The following is a 20,861-nucleotide window of genomic DNA, read 5'->3' as shown; positions in this document are numbered from 1 at the left end:
CAATTTTATTATATGAATATTACCTTTTTTTGGTTTCCACTTAAATAACTAAAATATAAAACAAATGATTCCGCCAATTTAAAACGAAAATAATCTTAAAATAATGCGGCGGTTCATTTTGAAGGAACGGTAACGAACTCAGTGTTATGTTGTGCCCATCACTAGTCGTGACTAACTGATAGGTGTCAGGAACGCATTCTCTGAACGGCCGAAGTATAATGAAACAAATTATCCAAAAATATATCTACATAAAATCTTAGGCTTTTGGAATCAGAAACTTACTCCATGTTGTAATACACCCACAGAACAAGTTCTTTGTGTTTTTCACAGTAGTAAGATAGGTAGCCTAAAGGCCAACATAACTGTAACTCCTCTTTATACAAGACAATGACGACGTTTCACAAAGGGAAACTTTATTCAGAAATAGTAACCTGAAATTCCCCCTATTTTTGATACCTACATAACATTCATTAAAGTCAGGTATCTGGCATGAGGAAGTTAGTTAGACAGTCGCTCTATGTAAGCTAATGATGATGATACATCTATAAAAGAAAATATATAGCTGTGGTTATGTACTGTCTGTGTAATTTCTGTTAGATTTTGTTCATTTCAATCTATAGGTACAGATACGATAGATCTAGATAAATACAAAGGCGTTAAATAATATGAGCACGTGTATATTGCCCCGTACCTATTTCTAATAGATACATAGGTATTCGAGATTTTTAAGTTAAAATGTGCTCCAATCGATTGCAATAAAAGGCATGATCTTATCGTTACACTAGCTTCTGCCAGCGGTTTCACCCGCATCCCGTGGGAACCTCTGCACGAACCTGTTCCTGAGATTAGCGCGTTCAAACAAACAAACTCTTCAGCTTTATAATATAAGTATAGATGTACAACTACTTAGTTTAATTTATTGCAACGTCTTACCCATTCATTAATATACCGTGAATTTTCCTATCAACGGATTAATTATGACCAGTGCTAAGCTATATATAGCCAGCTATATAAACTAATCGGATACATGATCACACAGACGATCAAACAGATGAACATACAGACGCACACACATGCAAATTCAAACAAAGCTACTGCTATGCTAAAGCTATGTGTTCGAATGATATTTGAAATATCCAATCAAACGACAAGTGTCTAAAAAATCAAAATTTTGAATACAAATTTATCGCTTTAGGACGCATATTTTCCCTTAAATTTGTTTTATGTTCTTTTTATCTTTTTATCCATGTTATGCTCATTTTGTTAAGGGCATTTATGCGTCTTATATTTTGCGCAATAAAACTTATTTTCTTTCTTTCTTCTTCTATAAATTCAATGTTTTTAAAGGTTGTCATTTTACCCGGAGATATTTTATTAAGGTTATTATTACATAGTTGCGTTCGATTTCAGGCGTCCAATATAAAAAAAAATGCAAGTAGATAAAATATGTAGATACTAGCATTTATTACTTCGTTTAATTGTCATTGGTTACATTTTATTATTGCGATTAAATAACTATAAATAAATTTACAGTAAAATTGACAACCTCTCCCTTTTTTGGTAGTCGGTTGATGAATATTCTACGTAAACATCCCTCCGGAGTCTCTACTAACTGATCGTTTACCATTAGCTATTCATCGTTTGTCTTACCTTCTTCCATCTGTGTTGGGGTCGGCTTCCAGTCTAACCTTATACAGCTAGAGTACCTACTGCTTTACAACGAGCTCTGCTATCTGGCCTCTATCTGTTTTCCATTAGGTGTTAACCCACATTGAAAAATCAAATAATGCTTCTTTAATAGCACTTAGATCTTACAATTAAAAGATAGATTTTTTCTAAAAAGCCTTGACCACTTTCGTGACAGAATTGTATTTAATGCTTAACCATAATGATGATCGATTAAAACGATGTTTTCTGAGTCAACCGCAGCATTAATTAGATGGTGATTTAATTGGTAGAAAAACAATGAATGTTTTTTTGTATTGAATGTATGAAACTATATCTTTTAACATTTTTATCGCAGGTGTTATATGAAACATGGATAGTCAGATTCAGAAGTCAGTTTAAATCCTACAACGTTAACCTATTACCCAAAATAACGCCTGAGAACGCTAAATAGTTTTTAGAAACATATACAAAATGAGAACCTCCTCCTTTTTGGGAAGTCTGTTAAAAATAATTTGCACCAACAATGCCAAATAAGTTTTTACTTGTGGTATTTTTCTCGTGTCTTAAGCACGTGCCTCCTAAAATAGCAAAAGCATACAACATAACTGGCTAGACTTAATATATCAACTGTTGTCCAAATAATAAAAATTATCAATAAATATAGAATTATCATCTACTTATCTCATGTTGCATCTGCAGAAATTTTGTTTTTTTTTGCCATTTTAATGTAAATTAAACAGGAAAAAATCAGAAATAAACATTCAGTAGGTATTTTTTAAATGTGACACACTACATTAATTAGGTAAGTTTGACAATTTCTAATAATTCATTTAATGTCATATGGCAAAATAATGTATATAGGTATGTTAGCTAATTTGCTTTAAAACCTAGCATTTTTCTTTTATACTGTAATCCGTCTATTTATCAAATTGGAAAAAATAATATTTAGGTGTTATTAATCATACCAATTATGTACATGCAGGTTATATTTTTTTAACTTATTGCAAATATCTTGCTTACCATATACCTACAGTCTACTTGCATATTGTACCTTTGCATGATCTAAATAAAGACTAAAGGGAGATTAAATATAATAACTAAGTAATATACCTATATACTAAGTATATACTTAGAATATAATAATGTCTGATTATAACTTTCATAATAACTTTTTACTTCTTCTTCCTGGTAATAAAGGCAAGCTCTGTGAATCCAAGGAGTTGCTAAGTACGATCTTTATTATAAAAGTACCTATTTCTTTTCCAAACAATTATATTTGATCAATAAATACTTTTTCCATGAACTTTTTGTGTGACCGCTCGATTATTTGAACTGGCCACACATTTTCTGAACTTTTAATTGGATATACTTTTGTGAAAAGTTTATAAATTTTTCAGCATCAAATTAATTTTGAGTTTCGTATTGCGTAACTTGTGATTTAGACCATTAATCTGATTCGACGTATCAGATTATTTTAGAAATTGATTCTTTTTTAAATCTTAATTGAAATAATAGAAACTTTAGCAGAGATTCCAATTAAAGTACGGTCAGCAGTCACAGTACGGATCACCTGATTTTCATTTCTGTTCGATAGCTAGATAAGTGAGACTCGTTACCTTTGTTCCAAATTAAAATATAATTAAAAGTATCTGCTAAGAATGATTAAAATTTCAAATTAATGTAAATTCAAGAATTTGATGACGGTAGGTATTCGTTCATAATCAGTTATGAATTGCATATTTACCAGAATAAAAGCGAGCTATTTCTAAATTATTATTTGTAAAAACAGTTGTATGACAATACGGGCAATTAAAATGCGATATGTCCGTGAAAAAACTAGAATTTGTGGCACGTGTAACGTAAATGTCAACCTACACAGTTGCAGACCCATCACAATTAATCTGGCTTGTCAATTAATGCTCAATCCTTCTCCGTGTGAGAAGAGGCCTGTGCCCAGCAGTGGGACGATAAAAAGGCTGTAACGTAACGTCAATTTAGGCAATTGGTAAGCCTCGGCTCGAAGAATGGACGTACAGGTACTCTCGTCAAGTCGTTTTATATATTGTTCATAGTATACTTAAAGTTAGAAGTTTAGAAGCTGGATAAAAATGTGTGTAACACTGGTATACTTAAGCCCGTTAAGTACCTATAACAATACTATGTAGAAGTAATGAGTACCTAAGTACACTATTGATGTACTATACAAGGGTATATACAAACTGTTTTTGGACACATGTTAACATTTCATTAACTGGTAAATGTAAATATTTACATTAATCTATTAATACACACATTTTAATGAGATTATCAGTATTCCTAATTATGATGTTGAAAAGCTTGTGTTAGCTTTAGCTTAGATTACATAAAATTCCTCAATTAATATTAGTAGCCTGTAAATATTTACAAAAAAATACAAAATATTATCTAGAACATATTTTTTGGTTTAGTTAATTTATCATATCTACCTACATATTTTCAAATTGTTTAACAAAAATGTTAGAAAATATATCCACTATACGGCCTCATTTAATTAAAAACTTAGAACAGAAAAATATGCTTGGTTCTTCATATTAGCAAATTTTTAATACCCATTCATATTAGTCAAAACGTTCATCTGTAGTTTACGTAATACCCGACAATCAGGTATTACAGTGCATATCATAGCCAAATGCAAACAAAATGAGAACGATGAGTAGGTATGGTATTATTATTTATTTTTATACTTTATATCAAGGCTCAAATGTGACATTAAAATCTAAATATAAGTATGTAAATATTTCTTCTGGTCATCGAATCACGAGCGAACGGCTGGAATGATTCTGATAAGAAAATGAGTTTTTTGTGTTCTTATGAATTTAATAAAAGAAATAAGTAACTAACTTACCAATACTTATCAGGATTGTCGAGAGACTGATCGTTTGAAAAATCTATTTGTTATTTATTAAGGGCATTTCAATAAACTATCGATAAATCGGTAGGTATGGCGTTGCTATTTTGTAAACAAAGAGATTATGCAGTTTCCCGCAAAAGTATAAAGTTTCTGCATAAATTCTAAATGATTAAATTGTCTGTCAACAACTTCTTCAGACACTAAACCATAAAGACTTTTTCCTCAAAAAGGAGCATACAAAATGTAAGCAACATTGACGTAAATTGTTTTGAGTAATTAGGATGGTATTTTCATGTTGAATTTAGAAGCAGCGTCATGTATAACTCAGATTTGCTTACAGGCACGGTTCGTTAGTCAAGTCGTCAACGCTCTTAGCTATAATTTATCATTCTCTATTTCATCCGCTCACGTCACCCTGAGCCCCAGGGTTAGGGGGATGGGATGGGGGCAGTTTAAACCCTCATATCTGTTTACAATAGCAAAGTCGTTTTAAGGCGGATATTATAAAGATGCCAACCTTCGTTGTGTCATGTGGATGTCATGTCAGCTGATTTGCTTATTTTCATTTTCCTGTTTCGAGTAAAATATTTTGTTGTCATTCGTGATTTTTTTGTAGGAAATTGATTAATATATACCTACACAACATTAGCAGTCGCAGGTGGAAGCAGCACCTTTAACAATAATTAGGGTACTGATTTTATTACAAGTCTTCACATATTTTTTATGTTCAATCTCTTAACTCGTCGAGTAAACAATAGGTACAAAGAATAGAGCGCCGCTAAGATATTCTGAACGGAGAATTCCTATTTTCAGATTCAGATGGCAGTCTAACTTTTTATTAAATGAAAAAATCTACGAAGTAGGCTGAGAACAATTGCAAAAAGTGCCTTTTTCGTAGTTTTTCTTTTGGTAATCCATCTACGTGGAACCTTCTCTTTCAGTCCAATTGGTAAAATAAATACATGTAGACAGGTCACTCTGTTTTCCGAAAAGGTGAGTTGTAATGGACATCCCTGTCTAGTCATTACTTGGTCCCGTCGTCTGTAGATATTTGTATTTGTATGTAGATTTTGTATCTTCCTTTGTAGTTTGCTCTGTTCCTTGTTGAACTAAAGAATCTTGTAGCAAAAATAAATTATTACAACATACTAGAGATGAGCTAGGTAAAATTGAGAAACAGTATGAAAATGGTAAGTATTGTATTTTATCTCAGAAGAAAACAGTAAAGCCAAAACAATGCTGATGGAAAATAGTGCAGATATTATTAAAATTACACCTGCAAAGTAAAATGTATAGATATAGCCAACACAAACTAACATTTTAAGTTGTTACAAAACCAAATGTTATTGTTTAAACCGTTACCCATTAAATTGATAAGTTCATACAGCAAGTAACTTCTTGTTACTAATTAAATGTCAAGAGTAGACCGAGGCACGAATTTAAAATGGTGCAAACATTTAAACGAATTAAGACAAGAGCCACTTTGAATAAAATGAAACTTAGCGGTTAAACAAGACAAGAGTACTTGTGCTTTATTATGACTGAATGATATCCCGCGGTTTCACCCGCACCTGCGACAACTACTTAAATCTTCTTGGTCTATTTTTAATTAAATACAATTTGTTATTTGGTTCCATTTGTTCAAAATTTTCCTTTTGAACTTATAAATAAATAACATCCATCAGTAAATTGATATAGGTGAGTAATTCCGGATAAATTACATGTGGCACTGAAATACATTATATTGTAACTGAGAGTAATATTGCAAAAATGACGCTAGAACCTTCACAAAACCAATATTTTTCTGTGGCAACCGAAGATAGAGGTTGAACTTTATGAAATTGCACGAGATTCGATTATTGTAAAAGAGAACGCTTTAGGGAAGTAGAAATCTGAACGAGACATTTATCGATCGTCCATCTTTAAAAATACAGAAGTTAAACCATCTATAATGAAAAATACTTACCCCAACGTATGCTTAGGTATGAGCTACCTGACTACACGAGTAAATATGCTAATCCTCAGATATTATTCAACGAGGCATTTTTCTCTTATCCAATTTAACACAAAGGGCGATTTAAAGGCAAATAGATATCGTATTTGTCAATCAAGCAAATTGAATCGGAAAACAAATCAGTTTATTATTCCAAAGATTGAATTTTCGAGATGGGCATGGAAGATACAATCCAATTACTTACAAAATACACACAAAATGTATTCTTTATGCATCGCCTCGGAGATATCCTGTTTGTTCCAATTTCTAGCATATTTGCAATTATGATGATATGCCAATGTTGTTCACGAGTCCCTCTGTTAGTACACTCACAAACTGTTTACTAGCAAGCTTCCATAACAGGTTATTATTCCACACTTTCTCCTGACCAAAATATAGGTAATTTGATCTGAATAACGTAGTGTTTACAATATCTCTTTATCACAATAAGATAAATAAAGTTGTTTTGAATACAACATAAAACGAGTCAGCTAGAATTATATTTAACTTTATTACTCTTACGGCCAGTTTCTTCATCAAAAATTAAAGTTAAAGTAGTGTCTAAAGTAAAAGTAACGGTCAAATACGTTTTTTCAAGGCTAAAGTGACAGCAAAACTAATAGGAAAATTGAATTTGACCGTTACTTTTACTTTAGACATTACTTTGACTTTTACTTTGGCTAACTTTTGATGAAGAAACTGGCTGTTAGTATCTTTTGAAACAAAAGTGTAAATCCTGTTGACTAACATAAATCCACGAGCCACGTGTGAACAAGTTATACCTACGTTTTTATACTATGTACATGCGAATCAGCGAACCGTTTTAGTGTCGGTCGAACTGTCGAAAATATTTCATCGTAGGTATTGTAACGAACTAGAAATATTTTAAGTAAACTTTTTGATGTTTTCTATCAAAACATTTTTTGATAAAACTCACAAAAGATGCTTCGCAAACGTACAATATAATTTTGCTGTATGGGTGCTTTTATCGTAAATTGTGTGACGTTTATATTACACGATTCTCTCACATATTAGCGATTCTACTCTCTTATACTGCAGTATATTAAAAAGTATTTTTTCCTTGTTTCAGACTAATGAAAGGAGTGAATAAAGCATTTTGATGCTTTCGACAACACCAGAGCCGATACAAAAGACTCATCATGAGTCCCATCAGTGAGGTGGCCAACTTGACCGGCAACACCTCAGAACCAGTTGACCCCACGGTCATCTTCGGCCCTCAGAGAGACTCCCTCTTCATCGTGCTACCTGTCACTATCGTATATGCACTTATATTCATAACCGGGCTTCTAGGCAACATATTTACATGCCTAGTGATAGTCCGGAACAAAAGTATGCACACTGCAACAAATTATTATTTATTTAGTTTAGCTATATCAGATCTCCTTTTACTTATAAGTGGAATGCCCCAGGAGATGTATTCAATATGGTCAAAGTGGCCGTATGTGTTTGGACACAGTTTTTGTGTGATTAGAGGATTAGCAGCTGAGGCGTCAACGAATGCCAGTGTTTTGACGATAACTTTATTTACTGTAGAGAGATATTTAGCAATATGCCACCCGTTTGTTTCACATAAGATGTCGAAGCTTTCTCGAGCAACGAAGCATGTGATGTTTCTGTGGGTGGCGGCAGTGGGGCTGGCGCTGCCACAAGCTCTGCAGTTCGGGCTCCTGGAGCACAGCGGAGTGACCATGTGCCTGCAGACGAGGGTCATCATAGAACACTCGTTTGAAATCTCAACATTTTTCTTCTTCTTCGCGCCGATGATCCTCATCACAGTGCTGTACTCACTGATAGGGCTGAAACTGAGAGAAACGAATATAAGCAAAGAACAGAGTCAGAAAGATTTCGACACCAGTATGAGATACACCCATAAAATCAGACGGAAACATAGCCAGTCCACGAGGAGAGTCGTCAAAATGTTAGGTGAGAAATTTTTTTATATTTTATTTACTAGTTTCAGTAGAGAATTTGCAAATATCAGATTCCACTGTTTTAACGCCGTATTAAAAACACACGATATACGATGCTTGGTAAATGGGAGAATATAATTTAATGAATTAAAATCTTTGACAGGAGGCTGAATTAAATTCAATATGTGTAACGCTGTACCATTCTTGGTAATATGATTACCAAAGCTCCGATAGCTAGGACTAACATTTGCTTAATATTTTATTTCATAACCTTCTAACAGCCTTATTCCTAGAAAGACTCTATAAACAAAATATTCTATCTGAACTAGGGCAAAATTGACACAAGACAAACTCACCGTCGCAATATCATATATCCCACTTATTACGTTAGAGTAAAAACATATTTATTTGTGATTCAAGGTACGCACTCTCTCCCATGCCATAACATAATATATCAACGACAATTCCACGTAGAATCTAAAAATAGGTACTCATAATTATATTATGATATTCCTTTTGACTGACGCATCTTACGCGGTGTCCTGCGTGAGCGACGAACGCGACGCGACGCGACGCTGCGAACGCGACGAACGCGATCAACTCAAAGGAATTCCCTACATGCGGCCTATGTGACAGTCTGCGGCGAGACGCGACGTAACGCGTACTTGTTTTGAGGGCGACCAGACGCGACACCGCGAACTATTCAGAAGCGTTGATTGTTGTGGGACAAAAAAAACATAAATATTAAAGAAATCGTTTATTAGTACAAACAAGTTGGAAGATTGTTGCTGTCTGTACTTTAAATATGAACTTTCAAGCAAAATTGTAACACAACTTCTCCATGATTTGAGAAGTAATGACCAAAATCACGTAGGACATCTGTCGCGTATAGCATCGCGTCGCATTACGTCGCGTCGTGTTGCGTCGCGTCGCGTCGCGTTCGTCGCTCACGCAGGACACCGCGTTAATCTAGAAATAAATTTCCGATTTCTCCATGGGTAACGCTCAGAATAAACATGGAATATTATTTCAGGAACAGATGTGACTTACTAGTGTGTATTCAATAAATATTTAGACTTTGGATTTAGGCTTTCTATCACATTGGTCTAATTCATACTTATATTAAAATCTAACTGGTATAATGCATATTTCGAAAGGAACTGAACAGATTATGATACACAAAAAATCTTCATAGAAAGTGTGTTCCCAGTATCGCTACCTATTGTGGAAACAAGCGAAAAGTGTCCGTAACAGAAACTAAACATGATTCTGAAAAAAGTGTATGTAGGTTAAGGAAAATAAAGTCATACCTATGAATATCACTTTCAAAAATGACAAAAAATATATGTTTGGACTTCGGACAGGTTTTGTTGAATTTATTTAATACACTTTTATTTTCAATACCTACTTATAAAGTTGAAAAAACCTATGTACTTGAATAGCTATTCTTTTTCTTTATGTAAATATACTCGTTTGTAACGAGTTTTATCTAAATTGCTTTGAATAATTTATTAAAATAGGAACCTACCTACATCTTACTGTCTGGCAGCATCTATAGCATTATTATTACTTGGAAACTTTGGATTCATGAGAAGTTCATTTCTATTAATACAAACGTTAGATACCAGTCGGTTACCGTGCCCTATTTCCTTTTTCGTGATTTTTTCATTGTAATCATTACGATACCATGTTATATCACTGAAATTGATATTTAAATCATCATCATCATCTCCCTGCCCCGTTCCATTTAAATAAAGAGGAAATAAGTCAAGTTCGAAATCCTATCTTAAGAAAAAACTTATATTTTCTTGTAATAAGTGTAGGTACTAATATTCCATGTGGAGGCAAAAATATAAAAAGTATTGCACGAATGCCAGATGCATCTCAAAACAGACTTCACTTAAACATGCATTACCCTACATAACTGCAACTCGTGACCGTAATATGGTGCAACATAAAAGATACTACAGTATTTAATGTAGGTGAATAAACTTTTATCACTACATTATTTTTTTAATGCTGGAAAATCGAATTGGTTAACTTGCTAACTACATTGACGCATGATAAAGGAGATAGTTAACTGCTGACTATGGAGTGGAGTGCTATATTCATACATTAAATAAAACTGATACAATCAAATATTAGGTAATAGGTTTAATAATCCTAAAGGCGAAATTTCACTGGTGTGCGATACAGTGACGTACACAAATGTTTCTTCTGACCTACTCGCTGTAGAAAATAATAATAACAGTGAACATTTCTAAACTGTCCACGATACTACAACCCTTGTGCGCAAACACGTGATAGCTGTTTTTTGTTCCTAAACATCTAAGGCAATGATAAAACACATACAATAATATACATAAATACTTTAGTAGCAAGCAAAGACGTATGTAACTTTCGTGACATCGCAATTTTATCTGTGTATGTGTACACGCCAAAAATAAAACATTTTGTCTTATTTGGCACTCTTTCTTGGTGTAAAGTTCACAGTACATGACATGTATGCAGTAGTTTTATTTTGTAAACATACTTTAGTGTACTAAAACAATGTTGTTTATCTTCGTACCAAACTTTGTACTTACTTTAAAAACTAATCATTCATTGGTCAAACTAAAGCAGCAATTTAGGTTGAGTGCAAAATTGGAAAATACGTAATTTTGTTTGTTCAAATCTACATTAGGAAATCCTATCACTTGCAACTCATGAGTAAACGGCATACACGTTAATTAAACTCCCAAAAAATCCTGCAAGTTTATACTTTCGAAGTCGGGGAATTGGAAACTGAAACATGCAAACACGAACCATGCAAAAACTTGCTTTGAAATTCATAACTTCGAATTTCGGAATAAAGTTTTTTCTACCTATTTTGTGTTATAACTATTTCAAAATATTTTTTTGTTTGCAGTGGCAGTTGTCGTGGCGTTTTTCATTTGTTGGGCGCCTTTCCACGCTCAGCGTCTGGTCGCCATATACGGAACCACTGAGAACCATTACGCGCGCTCTCCGATTCTCCTCTCCGTGTACTCTCTGATTACGTACATTTCTGGAGTGTTCTACTACATGTCCACGTGCATCAACCCAATATTCTACCACATCATGTCCAATAAATTTAGGGACGCTTTCAAGGTGACTGATGATCATATTCTTTTTCGTATGTTGTTTAAAAATAGACAAAAGGGTAAAGCAATTTTAAGCACAATAAAGATGATTTATATTCAAAGCTTCAGTCATGTTTTTAAAGTATCCTTTTTATTTCTTATCTTTTATTGTAGCAAACAAGCTAAAGTTATGGGTAATCGAAAAGGAGCTCCAAGTTCATCATAATTAAAATTGCAGATGCTCTGTTTCAGAACTCCATGATGTTATGGTGCTGCCGCTCCAACGAGAAGGCGACGGCTAAGCGCTGCTCGTACACAGCTATGGCCTTTCAACGGAACCCCACTTCCAGCGGTACTGTTAACTCAGGTTATTTAGAAAAAAAAACAACACTTTAAATTCCTTTAAAACGCTTGCCAACTCAATTCTACTCTGGTTTTATGATGTTAGAAAAATAATTTTAGTTGTGATATTTATTTCGGATGTTTATAATAACATCGCATAACACAAATAAAACACCTTTTCAAGCTATCAAATTATTCATTAGTGTTTATATTATTGTAGCAAAATAATACAAACAAAGATCCATAACTAGGTTTTGAACGCTAGGTTCGCCTCGTGGTGACAAAGTCAGATCCCACGCTGTTTGCCTGCCTCGCCTTATGATCCAATTACTCTGACGACTTCATTTATTCAAAACAAGCTTAGGTTTACAAACTAATCCACTTCTTTGTGGCAACCAAGCAAACATGCTCTAATTAGGACTTTTGCTTGCTGGTAGGGAAATTTCAACAATAATTAATGTTTAACTTATACGACATTCGCTACTCCCGAACTTTAACAAGATCAATATTGAGAGGATTGTGTAGAAGCTTTTATATGCTTATATTTTGTGAATTACATTGTTTTATAATTAAAAATCTGTATTACAGGTAATTCATTGAAAAACTCATTGCGGCATGAGACGAGTATTCGCTACAAGTCGCGTCCTCACGACGTGCGGGACCGGTGCGTGCCCACGGTGCACGTGTGCCACAACGGCAGGACCATCGTCACGCCGCCCCTCCACGACTACAGGACCTGCAGCAAGCACTCCTTCCAACACGCCATGAAGGAGGAAATCATCAATAACAGACACTCCTACTTAGACACAGCAATGCGCCTCGCGAACGAAAAGCGAAGACCTTGCTCGCCAGTGTGCTGCACCTACCCCTCGTCTCCAACCGAGACTATCACAGTCACACCCGACGCGTTAATCAATAACATAGCAGAAGAAAAAAGAGATTACTCCGCAGACGAACCAGAGAAGTACCTCAAAGAGATCAAGCTAAGAATAATACAACGTGAGAAAGAGTATGGATAAAATTATATGTAAATGTGGACTTTGAAATAAGCCAACCAAATGAGAACAATTTGTCAATTTCTCTACGTCGAATTATGTATATAGTAATTTTAATGGCGTATAGATATACAAAAACCACAAGTGCGTAATAATTTTAAGCTGGGTTCAGGATACATTTAATGTACATATAATATAAGTATCTGATATGAATTTTTAAACATTGTGTTGTTTATTAAATTAAACTCGGATCGTTTAACAAAACGTTCGTTTAGGTATTGAATTATATAATTCTACCAAGTTTTCTAGTGTATGCTTCGGCAGCAATAAGCATTTAAAATTGCAATGTAGGGGCATTATATTACTTGATTATTAATAAAAAGTCATGTTTTTATTCTAACAAAACAACCCATGACCAGATAATGAATATTGGCACTTTTGATGGCAGTTCTGCGGGCAAATCTTTTCATCATGAAATTGACGATTTGAAAAGGGTGAAAAAATTAATATGATATAGTTATAGTACACTTTACGAAACAGATATATAAAAAATCTTACGAATTTATTACTCATAGTGATTGTTACCAATTTAGAAAGATAAATATTTGCGGTTCCTACGCGTAATTATTTATAACGAGCTTAACTACACCTTCGACATATAAAATGGACGTGAAAATCAATAAGATCAACAATACCCTTGCCGTGTATTATACTCATCATAATCTTGACATAACTTAATAAATCACTTGACGTTTCTAAGGCGACAAATTACGAACTTTTGCTGTCTCCCTAGCCGACAATGCAAACTTTCGCTGAATTCGAAACTTTTGCTTAATTAGAGTAATTTCAAACAAAACAAATTTATGTTATGAAATATCTAGAAATAACCCAAATTGTAGGTTAATTAACCACTTTCGCATAATACAACTATCAAGTCACAGCTCAATATACCTAATTAAATGTTGCTGCGTAATAGCTATAAATGGTCTTTCCAAAACATAATAAAATTCCCGTCAAATAGATAAATTAAGGTATCATGAGGTAAGGACTTATGAAAGACATCTAGATTTATATCTAGAAATACCACATGCTGTAGGGAAATACAACTCAATGGATTTCCCGAGACACACTATTTCCAGCACAACAATAAACTCGTCAAAATTGAGACCTTATGCAAGTAACTAGCTCGACTATGCAAAATGGGTCTATTTTTAAGCATTATTACCTCTTTGCAACTTCACCACATTTAAAGTAGGTATCAGTATTAATCCAGCTTTTGATCAGTAGACAATGAACGAGCCAATTAGACTGAGGCACATGTCAGAAGCGGAGTTTGTACTAATACGTATAAAGTTGCCATATTCGAGAGCCACAGTCTGCATCTTTGCTAGGCTATAAAGCATGATAGGTTATACCCACGGAGATAGGATCAGACGCGTCTTTTTAGATCAAATACGTACGAAGGGCAAGACCAAAACGACTGATCATTTGACACGAGTGAACTAACGAGGTGTACGGGTTCTTTGAGACTGTCAACGAATCTGTCAACGAATTTTCGTATTACAAAAAAATGTTGGGTCCAGAAAATACTTATGAAGGCGAAGACAGTAACTTTCCTCGTCCGCATTTTGGCGCGCTACTTTCTTAAGAGATTTTTCGTTATGGCACGTCCGGTAGTCATTTCGTTCTCCATGGTTATACCTATCTACTATCTAAGGCTTTGAAGGTTTTGTCAGAAAGACACAATACGTTCCAGGCTCCGCTTTCATGTCGCCGTCAGCTTTCAGCCCAGTTCAAGGTATGAAACGTGAATTATGTCGTTGACTACGAAACGCCACTGACAACATTTCAGAAGAACTGAATCTGTGGGTTTACCAATTCTTATTTTGAAATAGAATAATTGCATTACAGTCTCTTTTCATTTACAAAAAAAAGATTTTAATATATCAAAATACAATAAAAAGAATGATAAGGAGTTTAACTGAAAGTTACACAATCTTTTTCCAGTTTTTAGACATACATAAATACTAACCTATCACTCTCATCTCTCGTATTATTATGTTCAAGTTTACGAGCTAAAACGTAAAAGATATAGAAAAATTAAAAGTGTTTATTATGACAAATAAGTTTGTGCAGAATTTGATATTATGATGGATTTAGATATTCATAAAGGTTTTGGCAAAGTACTTATAAAATATTTTTATGAAAACTTACAAGTAGGAGAACTTGTTACTAAGATTTGGATATTTTCGAGAATAATAAAACAACATCCTTTCTATACATAATGTAAATAAATATTCCTTGTGCATGTTTAAGTGCATTAAGACGTTTTGTATAAGATAATAATTTGTAATATAATTTTAATATGTAAGTATAATAAAAAATATTATAAGTCTATGTACTATAAGAAGAATTGTTTACAAAACTGATAACTGTTATGGGTATTTTCACTTTTAAGGCGTAATTGATTCATTTTGCATTTGATATGTATATTTGTATCACTTATAAAATTGAATAATATGTACATAAATTGTTTAACATTTTTCCAGTTGTAACTCACAAAGTTACTTAGATTTGTTTCACTTTACTGAAGTTTTAACAACTTGTCGATAATCCAAAGATGTGCTTAGTCCTAGACTTTTAGACTAGAATACATTTGCATTAAAAGGTGTTCGACGTTTACGACCTTCTATAATAATATGAAAATAAGAATAGCAATGACCAGGAACGAGCAAACTTTTTGTAAGTCTTGTTTAAGTAAGCTTATAGAAAATTGCTACATTCATTTTCAGACGAAGTGATCTTATTATAACTACGTTCTTCATCACTCTACAGTCGACTTTATGTCGTTCCTTCACTGTTTAAATGAAAATATTACCTAAGAAAACATCGGTGCTATTCTTATTTTATTATTTACATTTTGTATGTACTTAAATTTCTATATTTTTTAATATTATTATTATTTATTTGTATGTAGTTTTGTCTTTTCGGGAGAAAGACTTGCAACAAAAGTCCATTATGTAAGACTGAGATTAAAAAATACTAATGTCCGAAACGCAAAGGAATATCTCATGTTTTAGTGACTGTTATATTTTAGTTTTAGTTCTTGTTTTGTTATAAGTAAAATAATCAGTAGTCCAATCGCGGATTTGGCCAATTCGTGGCAACAGGCACATTTATTTGACAAACATTTTAAATTATTCACTAAAAAAACACCATTGAAAGAAATCATATTTTGGTTCTTAAAATCCAGTGTAATACATTATAAGACCTGGCCTAATAAAGATTACAATAGTCTTAGGCTATTCAATAAATGTGAGATGACATTTGTAATTTTAAGATAATTTACGTTATAAGTTTTGTTATGGCAATATGGGCAACATAATGTCCTAAAAAAATAGTAGTAAATAGATTGTTGTTTTAAGAATTTATATTTTTGTTAAAAATCACTACACCTATTCCATTAGTATGTGACAAGTATTGTGTGATTCAAAACAACAATAAAAGGGTAGACTTTGATAATTGTTTATATTGTCTTTTATTTTACGTAATGCTACGTCCCAGTGAAAAGCATAATATCTTCATCTGCGAAAACACATCATGCCAACTATGCGACAACGGTTATGTGAAAAAAGTCCCAAAATAAATTTCGAATTCGACACCTACTCATTAAGTTTCATTGTTATAAAAAGCTACACAGCTTGGCGTCTGGAAGAGCTAGCCAGAAAACTAGAAACTTCGATTCCTTTCTTATGCGATTTTGTTCTAGCAACACGTGTACATAATTGGATCTCAGAAAGTAATATAATATAGCTCCTACGTGTCAGACAGACAAGACCGGCGTGATTTAAAATTTGTTTTCTATAGACGTGCCACTTATAACAAATACCGATTACCAATAATATATCAGAATTGGTAAGTAATTGAAAGTTATAACAACTTTTCAGACAACTTTAAGGCCAATGAATACTTTTGTGAAGCCTTAAAACATATTGACGTGTTATACAGGGATTTTTCTCTTAGTAAGCTCTCCGGCTTGTCGATAGCCAAATGTATATATGGTGCCATCTACTAAATTTTAGAAACCAAATAATGATGGACGAAATTAACTATTAAGTATCGATCCGTCACACGTTTTTATGGACGGGACCAAATCGGAATGTTATAAGATCGGGAATAACTCGGCGAAATAACCCATAGAAAAGTACTCTGTTTAATTGACTTCTAATAACATTTTTCCACGTAGACCCTAAATAGTTTAAGCAATAGTCGCATAGTGGTATTCCATCATAATTAAAGTGTCATCATATCAATATTGATCGGCGATAGTTTGGCACTTTCCACTCCGATACAATTTTGTTTGTCATTCCCATGCAAATGTACTTCTAAACCTCTGGAAGCAAGCCAACTGCAAATAAATAATTAATCCCATCTATCTTGCTTCGTTAATTTTGATTGTAGATTTTCGGAGGTCAATACCCTTTATCTATTGTCTTGAGCGCTTCTATGGGATTTGAAAACCAACATTTGTTATACCTACACATAACATAGGACGGGTTCGACAAGACATTTGATAAATGATTTCCATGATACAGTAAGAAGAGCATGTGTAAGAAATCACTTTTTCTGACCTTCAAGTGACCGTTTTGCGAGCGCTTAGTATTTAATAAGATTGTCGCGAATGGCGAATATACTGCAGTCTCCACTTTTTGCTCTCAAATAGTGGTAGTTAACTTTGCCTCATGCTCAGCTGCGGTTTCTAGAGATCGACCTTACTTAAGTGGTGCTTAAGTTAGTGTCCTTTGGCAACGTGTTTTTATTGCGACATTTACGAAAAAGCTTATATGGTAGCTGATATATTACTGGGTATATATCACGACTGAAATCTTGATTACTTAGTGCCATATCTGTCAAAGAACTCTACATTTTTCAGAGATAGGATCAGACGGAGAAACGGAACTACATATAAATCAACATATATATCTATGTTGTGATTTTTATGTAAACTCAGTTTACCTTCTCTTTGATACACTGAAGTATGGATCGTTTAAAGCCCAGTCAGTCGTCACATGTCGACTACGCCTGGTTGCAACCATTAGTCCGTCTGATGGTAGCCTAACGTGTCACATACATAACACACGTCCCCTAAGGTTAAACCTTCAGCAAGGTTATCCGCTATCTAGTACGAAAACAGCTGATCACGATATCTAAATAGTGACATGCATACTATGAGAACCAAGTACTTGCGACTTTATTGACAATAATGGCCCAAGTAATTACCGTGCCGTGTCGGCTAGACGTACTATTATGCTGTGACTGTTAATAGACACAAAACGTAGATGTAGTTACTTCTGAAAGGTTAACAAAGAGTTAAATTGGAATAAGTTATTGGGCTGTCTTATTTATTGCATTCAAATTAGATGAATGCCAGTTACCTAAATACATACTTACCTAGTAATCATGAGTACGTATTAAGTAGGTAATCTGTGATAGGAGCAACAAAAAATCTCGACTCCGAAAATAAAGGAAGTTTTTTATACAGTTGATGTTCCAACAATCGTTCTAATTTACATTATCAACCTTTTAATCTATTACATAATGTAACGTAGAATTGAAATTTAAATTACGGGGGAAAAAATCTCTAAAGAATTGGCCTTAACACGGGTCACTGTTGCCGACCACCTTTAAACACATTTGTATATCCGATACGATGTTCATGAATACTAACTTGCAATAATGTTTTGATCAGGCGTCATTCCGCAAAGGGTTGTACCCTTTGCGGAATGACGCCTGATCAAAAGTCTCGAAAACTATAAAAAACTTTACAAAAATACCTAATGACTTTTTAGGGTTCCGTAAGAGAAAAGTGACGGAAATATGGTCTGTCATCTTCTTTTATTTCGGGAATGAAACGTATGGTTTTATAGTCAGCAAAAAACATACTAAGTACATTGCGACACTCTCTGTGGAATCGGTAGGTCAATTCTGTTTAACCCACAACTGTGCATTTGGCATCGTTATGACCATAAAAATACTGAAAACATATATGCACTTATTTGTAATAAAATCTTTAAATATTTTATAGTGGGGACAAAATAGAGCACATTGCACAACAGGTACCTAATTTTTAAATTACAAAAATTACTACATGTACCTAAATCGTTTTCTAAACTGTATTAATGATCATTGATGCGAAACCCTCGGCGCTCGAGCCCAATTCGAGATTATCATGTTCTTATTTTTAGATCTGAATTTAATTTAGTTCCAAACCACGTCGATTTTCAGTATTCGAAAACTTGAACGTTTTTAATTGCAGTTTGAACATTTCCGTTCCGTTTTCGTGTAAATACATTTTCAGACTTTAATACAGGAGAGCTTTTTTTTTATTTGTGTCAACATGTATGTAACTTTGTTTTTTTAAAAAACTCTAATTTATGGCAACTTTTTTTTATTTTTAAATAGTGTATAGATTGAAATTAACGAAAATTAAGTTGGAACGCCAAAAACATAGCTAGAATAACAAATATCCGAATACGTAATGGAAAAAGCTATGTGATCACTTCCAGAATGTGACTCTATTGAGTATGATATTAACAAAAAACTACACAAAATATTATTAATATTTTTATTACTAATTAAAGAAAACAATCTTGTCAAAAGGAAAAAACACAAAACACGACAATTCTTTGAACGCTTTATAACAAAAATCAAACTTCAATTTCAATTATGTGACTTTTGATGCACATCATCATCATCATCATCATCATGACATAGGCCTCTCCAAGTGCACGCCACTGAGATCGATTTTCGGCTTCTCGCATCCAGCTCCTGCCAGCCGTCTTGCGCAAGTCATCATTCCACCGTGCCTGAGGACGTCCTACACTACGTTTGCCGAGGCGTGGTCTCCACTCTAGAACTCGTTTACCCCAACGGTTATCGGTTCTTCGGCTAATATGGCCAGCCCACTATGTAGGTATATCATTATGTAGGTATATCTTACCAAATTAACCTTTAAAATATCAAAGCAAAATTATTTTTGTCATTTCACTGAACCAATTTAGGGATTTGTTCAATTCACTAGATTTGTTTAGGGAAAAGATAAAATCGTGTTGTTATTTTAACATCCTCCGTGATTTGATCAATTCCCTAAGATATTTGATCAAATCCCCGTTTTTATCATATCCCTGCGACATATATATTTCCGAACAACTTCGAGAACGGCGCCGTGTATCGCAATCGGTTCCGGTAGAACATGTTCATTTTGATGCACATCGGATATTAATTTTTAAAATATTAAGCTGTAATAAAAATATATTTCTGCAGTGATCCCTAGTTATGAATCAAAATTAAATTCCTGTCCATCGAGCGAAAACAGAACAAAACAGTATTTTATAAAGAATTTTAAATATTTTTTTGTTTAAAATAGAAAATAGGGACAGTCACGCAACTGAACGTCTGAAAAGTATAAAGCTTCATCTACGTGGACGCTATTATTATAATTATGTAATATTCCAGATCAACATTTAATAATAATCAAGAAATACTATATAATACTATATCTTTTCAATAATGGAACAAATAATAACAAAAAAATATTGTACCTCGTTTACATAAAGATTGTAAACATGAATAAAATAAAAGTGATCCCCACAGAAAACTATTATTCTGAATTTCTGAAACAACATCACTGTTACATACATTGTGTAAACTTAACTTTATAGGATCAGTCATGTTGTGACTTTGAGCTCAGCCCGTATGTGACCATAGATTTGGTCACAAAACGGAAGTCACATTTTCATACTTGCCGATTAAAAAAAAATTATAAATAATTATTTGTGGTTCTTTTCCATTTGATGTCATTTTAAACAGTAACTTAAAGAAATGGCGGTTTCTAGAAATAAACAGCAATCCTAATATTTGGTTACGCTGTAGTAAAATTCA

The 20,861-nt window shown here is 33.5% G+C and overlaps 1 protein-coding gene across 2 annotated transcripts in view; it reads left to right on the top strand.

Annotated features, from left to right (window-relative positions):
- Positions 1 to 16,447, top strand: part of LOC124629890 (pyrokinin-1 receptor-like) — a 67,513-nt gene extending 51,066 nt beyond the window's left edge. Inside the window, exons 2-5 of one of the 2 annotated variants that reach the window (XM_047163545.1) lie at positions 7,642 to 8,495; positions 11,391 to 11,611; positions 11,836 to 11,935; positions 12,514 to 16,447. In XM_047163545.1, the coding sequence (XP_047019501.1) occupies positions 7,712 to 8,495; positions 11,391 to 11,611; positions 11,836 to 11,935; positions 12,514 to 12,944 (1,536 nt within the window). In that variant the 5' untranslated portion in view covers positions 7,642 to 7,711 and the 3' untranslated portion in view covers positions 12,945 to 16,447. Of the gene's footprint in view, positions 1 to 7,641; positions 8,496 to 11,390; positions 11,612 to 11,835; positions 11,951 to 12,513 lie in introns of both variants that reach the window. The other variant, XM_047163544.1, reaches the window with a different exon arrangement.
- The last annotated feature ends 4,414 nt before the right edge of the window (positions 16,448 to 20,861 follow it).

Source organism: Helicoverpa zea, chromosome 4 (assembly GCF_022581195.2).
Source record: "Helicoverpa zea isolate HzStark_Cry1AcR chromosome 4, ilHelZeax1.1, whole genome shotgun sequence".
NCBI classification, from domain to species: Eukaryota; Metazoa; Arthropoda; class Insecta; order Lepidoptera; family Noctuidae; genus Helicoverpa; species Helicoverpa zea.
Note: the sequence above shows the minus strand (reverse complement) of the source record. Positions and strands in the feature narration are given on the sequence as shown.